Source organism: Octopus bimaculoides, chromosome 1 (assembly GCF_001194135.2).
Source record: "Octopus bimaculoides isolate UCB-OBI-ISO-001 chromosome 1, ASM119413v2, whole genome shotgun sequence".
NCBI lineage: Eukaryota > Metazoa > Mollusca > Cephalopoda > Octopoda > Octopodidae > Octopus > Octopus bimaculoides.
In genome coordinates, this window is record NC_068981.1 from 198732374 (window position 1) to 198743430 (window position 11057).

At 41.1% G+C, this 11057-nt stretch overlaps 2 protein-coding genes across 2 annotated transcripts in view; both read right to left on the minus strand.

Moving 5' to 3' along the window:
• Positions 1-6370, minus strand: part of LOC128250023 (meprin A subunit beta-like) — a 27258-nt gene extending 20888 nt beyond the window's left edge. Inside the window, exon 1 of the mRNA XM_052974628.1 lies at positions 6208-6370. Within this exon, the coding sequence (XP_052830588.1) occupies positions 6208-6304 (97 nt within the window). The 5' untranslated portion in view covers positions 6305-6370. The remainder of the gene's footprint in view (positions 1-6207) is intronic.
• Positions 6371-8837: 2467 nt separating this feature from the next.
• Positions 8838-11057, minus strand: part of LOC106872752 (uncharacterized) — a 14531-nt gene continuing 12311 nt past the window's right edge. The window contains exons 5-6 of the mRNA XM_014919845.2: positions 10773-10848; positions 8838-8977 (exon numbers count right to left, since the gene is read on the minus strand). Coding sequence (XP_014775331.2) covers positions 8838-8977; positions 10773-10848 — 216 coding nt within the window. The remainder of the gene's footprint in view (positions 8978-10772; positions 10849-11057) is intronic.

An 11057-nucleotide genomic window follows, 5' to 3' on the forward strand; every position in this document is an offset into this window, starting at 1 on the left:
TAAAAAAAAAAAAAAAGAAAAAAACCCCTTAAAAACCACATTCTTTAGGTCCACCCATTTCTTCTCTCTTGGAATAAGTCACTTTTCTTTCAAATCATGATGGAAAGTTTGAGGAACGCCTCAGTGCCATAAAGGAAGTCCTTACAAAATTGGATCAACATCATCATCGTTTAACGTCCGCTTTCCATGCTGGCATGGGTTGGATGGTTTGACTGAAGGCTGGTGAGCCGAAAGGCTGCACCAGGCTTCAATCCAATCTGGGGATGTTTCTACAGCTGGATACCCTTGCCCTTCCTAACGCCAACCACTCTGAGAATGCAGTGGGTGACTTTTACGTGCCACCAGCACAGGAGCCAGTTAGGCAACATTGGCAACGACCATGCTGGAGTGGTGCTTTTTACGAACATATTCCTGATGGGTAACTTTAACTTCCCCAACATCAGGTGGCCTCAGGGCAATATAACCCCAGGAATGACGCACAGAATGCGAAATCAAGCAGAAACGCTACTTGATCTTATGAAAATGCTATTCATGGAGCAGATCCTACTCTCTCCAACCAGGCACAAAAATATCATGAACCTCTCTTTTACAAACAATGTGGAAATTATTAACAACGTAAATAAATCACCAACAATATTCTCAGATCATAACATGATAGAACTAACAATGTATGGCCCAGAATTAACTGAAGATAAACTCTGCACAGATGGCACTCAAACCCTATCCAGCCTAAATTTCTGTAAGGCTGATTGGAAGTCACTTGAGAAAACATACTCCAGAAGGACTGGCCTAAAAACCTCTCTATGCAAGACATTGTTATGAAACTCAATAAATTCATGTCAATAATGCAAGCCATATGCATTAAATATGTCCCAGAGAAGGGAGCCAATACACACAAAAATATCATTCCCTGAGACAGGAGAATAAAGATTTTGAATCATTTAAACAAACACCTTAATGACTGTGTGAAATCCCACCTGGCAGAGGAATTCTTCAAGATAGAAAATGAACTCAAAATTTCCCATGAAAAAGAAAGAGAAACCTGGGTTTTCGAAAATATAAAAAAGAAATCCTAAAGCCTTCTACACGTTTGCAAAGGAGTCTGCCTGAGTATGCTCTAAGATAGGGCCACTATTTGGTAAAAACAGCCCACACACTGCAGACCCAGGGAAGATAGGTGAAGCACTAAATAAACAATTCTATAGTGTTTTCACTTCTCCACTGGAAAATATGCAAATAAACAAGATGGAGTTTTTCAATGAAACGAATCTATTCGGAAAAGAGGCAACCATGGATTACATCAGCATAAAAGAAGAGGATGTAATATTGGCCAGTGTTGAAATGAGATCAAACTCAGCAACAGGCGCAGATGGACTCCCAGTTGTTCTCTTAAAGACATGTAAAAAGTCTCTTGCAAAGACACTGCAGATACTCTTTCAGAGTTTCCTTGCATGTAGTAAACTTCCCAACATGCTAAAAGAGAGTATAATATGCCCTGTCCATAAAGGAGGAGAGCAGAGCAGATGCTAAAAACTACCACACGCCTGTCTCTCTGACCTCACATTTTAGCAAGTCAATGGAACGCATTGTCAGAAAAAGGCTGATCACGTTCCTAGAAGAAACCAACCTTCTCACAAAAAGGCAACATGGCTTCCATCCAGGGAGGAGCTGCCTCACACAGTTGCTGCAGCACTTTGACTGGGTTCTGAAGCAACAGCTAAACCAGTCAGCTGTAGACATGATACACATAGACTTTGCCAAGGCCTTCGACAAGGTTTATCATAGCATGATATGTCACAAGTTGCGAAACCTTGGTATTACCGGGAAACTGGGAGACTGGCTGCATGATTTTCTGAAGGGCAGGAGTCAGACAGTTGTAGCCAATGGTTCTCACTCTGAAGAGACACCAATTCTTAGCAGAGTTCCACAGGAAGCTGTACTGGGGCCACTACTACATGCAACCAATCTGACCAGTTATACTGACGACACAAAAATATTGCAGGCAGTTAGGAACCCAGAGGACGACATAAGACTACAGAAAGATCTGAATGAAACCTACAAATGGGCTAACAAAAATAACAATGCTATGAAATTTCAGCCACTTCACTATTGGTCCAACACCCAGCTAAAATTGTTATACACTGGACCAGAAGGTAATACGATCCCAGAGTCAGAGTCGGTGTATGACCAAGGGGGTTCACATGAGCAATGATGCAACATTCCATGTGCATCTTACCAAGATGGCAACACTGTGCGGATGAGTGGCTGGATGGATTGTGAGGAGATTCAAAACCAGGAAAAGGGAGGCCCTCCTACTCCTAAGGAAGACTTTCGTTTTCAGCCGCTTGGACTACTGCTCCCAACTATGGTCCCCAGAGAGCATGAAACTAACTGTGGAACTCGAAGCAACAGCTAAACCAGTCAACTCGAAGCAATCCAGCGCCAATACACAGAGAAGATTGACTTGATGCAAATGATGGGCACTACTGGGAGAGGCTGAAGGAGCTGAGTCTCTATTCCCTGGAGAGAAGATGAGCGGGAGAGACAGTGATATATATTTGGAATATCTTGGAGGGTTTAGCTCCTAATTTTGGAATTGACAGCTACACCAGTCCCCGAACTGGACGGCACTGCATCATACCAAAGATCCTGTCTTGCTCATCTAAAATAAGGACACAGTACTGCAATAGTCTGGGTTTCAAGGGCCAGCAATTGTGCAACATCATGCCAAGTAACCTTAGAGATCTACATGGTGTTGATGTGGACGTTTTCAAGGAACGTCTGGACAGGTTTCTGTCTGAGCTACCAGATGAACCCACATCACAGCAGGAGATGCAAAGAAGAGCAGCTTCGTTCAACTCGCTTCTTCATCAAAAACTATACTGGAAACAAAACTGAGTAACTACAGGTGGTGCACCAGCATGACCTCAGACCTAGGGGTTCACCAAGGATCAGTCCTCAGCCCCCTCTTACTCATTATAGTCTTCTAGGCAATAACAGGAATTAAAGACAGGCTGCCCCTGGGAGCTCCTCGATGCTGATGACCTTGCTCTAATAGCCGAGTAACTGCCAGAACTAGAGATGAAGTTTAGGGTGTGGAAGCAAGGTCAAGAATTGAAGAGCCTTAGGATAAACCTAGCAAAAACCAAAGTCTTAGTAAGTAGGAAAGCTGACAAGTCACAAATCCCTTCAGATAGATGGCTCTGCTTAATCTGTAGAAAAGGTGGAGGCAGAAACTCCATACGATGTACCCAGTGTAAGATATGGACACATAAAATGTGCAGCAATATCAAAGGAAGGTTAATTGGGAAGATAATTTTTGTGTGTGGCAGATGCACAGGGGCAATAAACACTGAAGATGTACAGAAAGCAAATTCCATCACATACCAGGGGGAAGAAACTAGAAGTAGTTAATAGCTTCTGCTACCTAAGCGACCAAGTCTGTAGAGGGGGTTGTTGCTCTGAGAGTGTAGCAGCTAGAATAAGAATAGCCTGGGCAGAGTTCAGGGAGCTCCTACCTCTGCTGACAACTAAGGGCCTCTCGTTCAGGATGAAAGGTCAACTGTATGATGCATGTGTGTGAACTGCCATGCTACACGGCAATGAAACATGGGCCATGAATGCTGAGGACATGCGTAGGGTTGAAAGAAATGAAGCTAGTATGATCCGCTGGATGTGTGACGCCAGTGTGCATACATGACAGAATATAAGCACCCTGAGAGAAAAGTTGGACTTAAGAAGCATCAAATGTGGGGTGCAAGAGAGGCAACTCTGCTGGTATGGTCATGTGTTACGTATGAATGAAGACAGCTGTGTGAGAAAGTGCCACTCCCTAACTGTAAGGAACCTGTGGAAGAGGTATACCCTGGAAGGCATGGGATGAGGTGATGAAGCATGACCTTTGAACATTGGGCCTCACAGAGGCAATGACAGGAGACCTTTGGAGATACGCTGTGATTGAGAAGACCAAGCAACTAAAGTGAGATGGCAGCCACGTATGTCCGGCCATGTTAAGAATACTCCTGATGCGTTGGGCGATATGATATGCTTGAAAGGACCTGTTGAGTCAAGTAAAACAAATACTATGACGATTGGTGCAATAACCTCGTGCATGGGCATTGCAGGCATTTTGCATGGACAATGGTCAGTTGGTCAATGATGGTGTTCTTCAACAAGTTCTTTCTGACCCCAGCCTGGCAAATTGGAAATTAAAATCATAGAAAAGATGATATCACCCCAACAACTAGCATTTTCACATCCGAGTCTTGCAGAACATTTCCATAATGAATCTAAATAGAATCGTTTTGATTGTTGCTGCTTCATTAGGAAGTTTACTTCCCAAGAAAATAGTTTTTGGTTCGCTCTCACAGCATGGCACTTTGGGAAAAATGTCTTTGGCTATAGTAAATCAAAGCCATGTGATTGGATTTGATGGAGGGAAACTGAAAGAAGCCCATTGTATGTATATGTGTGTATGTGTTTGCATGTGTTTGCATGTGTTTGTGTCTCCTTGTGTTGACATTGTGTGAGTGTTGTAAACAAGTGTCACCTCTTTACAACTGATGTCCTTCATTTTAAATCTTCCATGGAAACATGTCTGGTCAAGAGGGAGAAACATGTTACTTTACTTGGAAACAGGTGACAGGAAGAGCATCCAGCCATAGAAAATCTGCCTCAACAAATTCTGTCTTACCCATACAAGCAGGCGTGGCTGTGTGGTAAGAAGTTTGCTTCCCAACCGCATGGTTCTAGGTTCAGTTTCACCGCATAGCACCACCTTGAGAAAGTGTCTTCTACTATAGCTTCAGGCTGACCAAAGCCTTCTGAGTGGATTTAGTAGATGGAAACTGAAAGAAGCCTGCTGCATATATATATATATATGCATGTGTGTGTCTGTCTGTCCACCACCACCACCATTTCACAACTGCTGTTGGTGTGTTTACAGCCCCATAACTTAACAGTTTGGCAAAAGTGACTGATAGAATAAATAACAGGCTTTAATAAGAATAAGTCCTGGGGTCGATTCATTCTACTAAAACTTCAGGTGTTGCCCCAGCATGGCCACAGTCTAATGCAGTGGTTCCCAATCCTTTTATTCAAAGGAGTTTTTCCATGGACCCCTTTTAACATGCTTATACTTTTGTTAGGCCTCACCGAGGCAATGACTAGTGACCGAGACCTTTAGAAATATGCTGTGCATGAGAAGACCCGGCAAGCTAAGTGAGACCATAATCCGTGGCCTCTGCCAGGGGTGTAGCCAGCCCACTTATGTGTACCTTTCCTTCATTGGACACAAATCCCTGCTTGCGAAGACTTGTTGAGGCAAGTGAAATCGAACCAAATTCGACGACTGGCACCCATGCCAACCTTCATTGGACACTAAACTCAGCTTGCAAAGACCTGTTGAGGCAAGTGAAATCAAAACTGAACCAAATTCGATGGCTGGCACCCGTGCCAGTGGAGCACTAAGAGCACCATCCAAGTGGGATCACTGTCAGAGCAGCAGTCTCGCTTCCGTGCCGGTGGCACATAAAAAGCACCATTTGAGCGCGATCGTTTCCAGCTTCGCCTTACTGGCACTCGTGCCGGTGGAATGTGAACAAAACATTGGACTGACTCCTGTGCAGGTGGCACATAAAAAAACACCATTTGAGCGTGGCCGTTGCCAGTACCGCTGGACTGGCCCTCGTGCTGGTGGCACATAAAAAGCACCCACTACACTCTGAGTGGTTGGCGTTAGGAAGGGCATCCAGCTGTAGAAACTCTGCCAGATCAGATTGGAGCCTGGTGCAGCCACCTGGTTCATCAGTCCCCAGTCAGTTCGTCCAACCCATACTAGCATGGAAAGCGGATGTTAAATGATGATGATGACATATGAAATTTTGAAATTAGTTCCTAAACCCCCAGTACTACCTTTATAGACCACAAGGGGTCCGCAGAGCACAGGTTGGGAACCACTGGTTTAATGGCTGAAACAAGTACAAAATAAAGATGCAAGCATGAGAAAGTAGACATTAAATTGATGATGATGATGATGATAGTGATGATGGTGGTGATGATGATGGTGATGGTGACTATAGTGATGATGGTGGTGGTGGTGGTGATGATAGTTTCCCTAACATAATAAATACAACATTTACTGGTCATCAGTTTTGTCTCTCTTTTAATGAAATCAAAAAACTAAAAAAGACAAAAGCGTGAGCTTACTTTGCTTGATGTTTGTTGTATTTATTTCGATGAACTCGTCTCTGTCCGGTCGGGATTGCTCATGGGGCAACCCCAGCATGTGCAGCAATTCATGCATTACGATGCCGTTCAACCGACAAAATACACTGAGATAGATACTTTGCACTTTCCCTTGATATCCAATTTGACTGCCACAACTGCAAACGAGCAAATAATTTGCTTAATTATTAATTAAGCAATATGCAACATGTATATATGCTTCTATCGACATTTTTTTACGGTTGTCTGTGGAGTGGGGTGGAGGGGAAGAAAGGGGGGAGACAACCATCTGAAAGAACTTCATATCAGGGGTTGTGTCCCTCTTGTCACAAGTCACCACTACCAGGTGGCACTCTGTTTGTAAACCGGTCTGTGTGGTGGTGGTGGAGGTGGTGGTGGGCAAAAAAGTTTGGTCAGAGTGAGAAATGGGACGTATTTATGACGTTGCATAAATAATAATAATAATAATAATGAGGAGGAGGAGGAAGAGTAAAGAAGAGAAAGGGGGGTAAGTTTTTAGTAGGAGGTGAATAATGAAGTATTGACAACCAGTGTTGGTGTGTTTACATCCCTGTAACTTAGCGATTCAGTGAAGAGGGACTGATAGAATAAGTGCCAAGCTTAGAAACCGGTCCTGGGGTTAATTTGTCTGACTAAAACTCTTCAAGACAGTGCCCCAGCATGGCCACGGTCAAATGACTGAAACAAGTGAGAAAAGAATAAAAGAAAATACCATCATCATCATCATCGTGATTTAACGTCTGCTTTCCATGCTGGCATGGGTTGGACGATTTGACTGAGGACTGGCAAGCCAGAAGGCTGCTCCAGACTCCAGCCTGATTTGGCAAGGTTTCTACAGCTGGATGCCCTTCCTAATGCCAACCACTCCAAGAGCGTAATGGATGCTTTTACCTTCCACTGGCACGGGTGCCATATGTGTGACACCAGTATCTGCCATGACTGTGATTTTGCTTGGATTGATGGGTCTTCTTCTCAAGCACAACATAATGCCAAAGGTCTTGGTCATTGACTTTGTGAGGCCTAAAACTCAAAAGGAGCTGTTCATGTGCCACTGACACATCAACAGCTTTGCTTCCATGAGGCTCTCTGTTAGAAAGGTGCTTTTTACGTGCCACCGACAAAGGTGCCAGTTACGTGACCCCAGCATTGGTCATGACTCTGATCTAACTTGGCTTGATGAGCCTTCTCAAGCACAGCATATTGCTAAAGGTCTCAGTCACTAGTCATTGCCTCTGTAAAGCAATATATATATACACACACACACACATAAGGAAATGAGATGACAAAGGACAAAATGAATATCTTATGAGCTTCCATTAGCTTACAGCTGTTTCTGCTCTAAGATGCAGCAGACTCATAGTTGAATGCCTGAGGAACACCTTCAAGTCCACTGCATCTTAGAGCAGAAACAGCTGTAAGCTAATGGAAGCTCATAAGATATTCATTTTGTCCTTTGTCATCTCATTTTCTTATTCTGTACTCTGTACTCGACTAATGCGTCATTCTGAAGCAGATGTATATTGAGTTCTACTCCAGGTTATTAGTCATGCAATGCCTAAACAAATTATTAAAATGTAACATATATATATAAACAATGGGATATCCAGAGTTGATGCAGTACGACCATTTCAAGTGACTCCATTTAATTGAACAATGCAATCATTACATTAATTTAAATGCAGAGCTATCCTCAGTTGCATAAATAAATAAATAGAATTGATTTAATCAGTTGGACACATTTGTAGAATTTTACTTAAATCCTCAAAGAGGGTAAGAAGACAAAGTCCATGCTGTTCTCACTTCAGCTTAGAAGCTTCTCCTTCACCTTATTTTGAAATTGTACCAATAATACTGCACTAATTTTTGGTGCCTCAACTTAAGTACCTAATTCATCTGAATCCCAATTATTTTGTAATACACACACACACACACACACATGTGATGTGTAGGGAGTTGATGTTTGTATAGATTTTACCATTTTTTAAAGTAAAATGTTTAGCTATTTGTAAATGTTTTCATTCCTAGACATGTGTCCTCCTATTTTGTTCCACTACCATTCACCATCTTCGAGGCAGCTTCAAGACTCCATCCTCCCACCATATGGCATCCTTCTGGGTCATGAACTGCTCTAAGTGGTTTTTACAGTTTTCCAAATAAGTTCTTCTCACTAAGAGAACTTTGTAAGGATTAAAATAAAGGGTAATCCAATGATGCAATGTCTGGTGAGTATGATGGGTATGTAAGAACATTCCAGCCAATTTGTTCCAATTTCTGCCAGGTTTACAAGGAAATATGAAACCTAGCATTGTCCTTAGGAAAAACAACACACTTCTGATTGACCAATTCTGGACATTTTTCATTGATTGGCTCCTTTAATCAGTCTAATTGGGAACAATAATTGTCTGAATTCAATGTCCAATTTTATAGAAGTGACTTTGTAATACACAAAGTCCTTCCGATTCCACTGGACGCTGAGCATTACCTTCATTGGACAATAGTTTTTTGGGATCAGAGATGACCTATGGCTAAACACCAGTGGTTCCTGTGTAAGACACCATTTCTGTCAGTAGATAAAATAAAAATAAATATATTCACCCAGTTGCATTTACAAATTGAATATAAATTTTCTCGTTAGTTTGATTAACGAATGTAATACAATCTTTTCCGTTGTAACGAGTTAGGTCCTCAATGGTTTTCATTGCTGTTAGAAACTTTTTCTTGTCAAGTTCAGCTGAAATACATAAAATTAACATAAAATTAGAGCCAATAAGAAAGTCTCTTGTCATACTAGAAACAACAAATATTCTTCAAATTGCATGTTACCATCTTAAGAAAGAACACAGTGGACATGGAAGTTCTAGCTACACAAAAACACAAGATATGGTCATGGCAGGAACGTCTTTGATCATAGTTCAGCTTCGTCAGTTCTAACCTAGGGTTAAAGAACAACGTTTAGAGAATATTGATGTTTGATATGACTGTCTGCCCTGTTTTATTTAGCAAAGCTTTTAAGGATAGAGAGAGAGAGAGAGAAAGAGAGAGAGTGTGTGTGTGTTTTACAGTGAAGGCTAATTTAATGACCACCTCCAAAGAGAGGCAGTTTGTATTGTCATTGTTCAAAGGACATATATCTTATCCCACCCCCCCAGTATGATGCAACAAGGGAGTATCTACGTAGTCACTTGACTTACTAGATATAATAACTAAATCTCTCATTACATTCTGTGATCTTAAAAAGAGGAAGGATATATATTGTGTAATGTAGTCCAAGGTAGACCATGTCTGAAATGAATAATGGCAAAGTGATGGCTAGCATGCTGTTAATCATAGACCTCTTCTGTAGAGGTTGACCTGGGGCTAAACTATAATTACTTTATCCTGGAGTAGTTCTTAACAATTGTTTCAGAACAAGGCCTACAGTTTCGAGGGGAGGGGTTAATCATCCCTTTAAATACCACCAACTCAAATACATGACTGTTTATTTTATAACCTCAAAAGGATGGAAGTTGAAGTGGAGAAGATTTGAACCCTGAATGCTAAGGACTGGAACAGATACGGTTTTAAGGATTCTGCTAATTCCTTACTTTTAAGAAATAGGGTTTTATTATAATGAGGATTCTATTGCTGTGGTCACAGTGTGATTGATCCTTGGCTATGGTACGGATGTATAGTCATTAAAATGATCCTAAAATCCATCTTTACAATTTCAATGGATCAATATGTATCTCTGAATTCCTCAGCGCCAATCTCTGTCTTCATAACTTTAATCATTTCCATACTTCTACAACTAATTCAGAATCTCTTTTTTACAAACCCCTAATTCTTTTGTCTTATTCTTTGTCCACATGACTTAATTGTGTGGTTAAGACATTTGCTTTGCAACCTCATGATTTCGAGTTCAATCTGGCTGCGCAGAACCTTGATTGAGGGTTTTCTACTCTAGAGTTGACAAAAACTTGTGGGGGGAAATCCACCTGACAAAATTGGAGGAACTTTTTCTGCTGTTGTGTGGTAAACTTTATCCATTTGCTTCTTTTAGCACAATCTACAGTGTTCCTTCATGCCTTTAGCAGGGACTGCTCTTACAAGCCTTCAAGTGGGGCCTCTAGTTTGAAAACATCTTCTGATCTTGGAAATCCTAGAAATGGTCATAGCATTGCACTTCCACATCTGATTACTGCATCTTTAAAAACCCATTTCCAATAAGTTACAAACATTTCAAGATTTACCGGAACTGTTGAAATTATAGCAGCAAAATTCTTAACAAATGAAAGATTAAGAAATCTGAGGTTACCTTTAGCAATAATCATTTTTATTTTACTCTTTTGTCCAATGTTTTGTTCTGTTTGATCTCCAATTAAAATGTTTGATCTCTTAAGATGAGATCACTTGTTTGAACATTTATAATCTTTATGAGCAACAACTTGTCTCAGCCATTCACTCATTTAATCTCAACACTTAATTTCAATGCTTAATCCTTACAAATTCTTTACACCAGTTTTTAACAAAGAAATGTTGGTACTTACAGAAATATTGAGCGATTTTGTATGGAATTTTGGGTTGGGGCCATTGACCATTAGTATTAGCGACTACATTTCTTTTCTGAAATAAAAAAACAAAAATTAATAAACGAAACAAAGATTGACAATGATTTGTCTTAGTGTGGACTGTGACAATGAAAAAGACTTGTCTTAGTGTGGACTGTGACAATGAAAAAGACTTGTCTTAGTGTGGACTGTGACAATGAAAAAGACTTGTCTTAGTGTGGACTGTGACAATGAAAAAGACTTGTCTTAGTGTGGACTGTGACA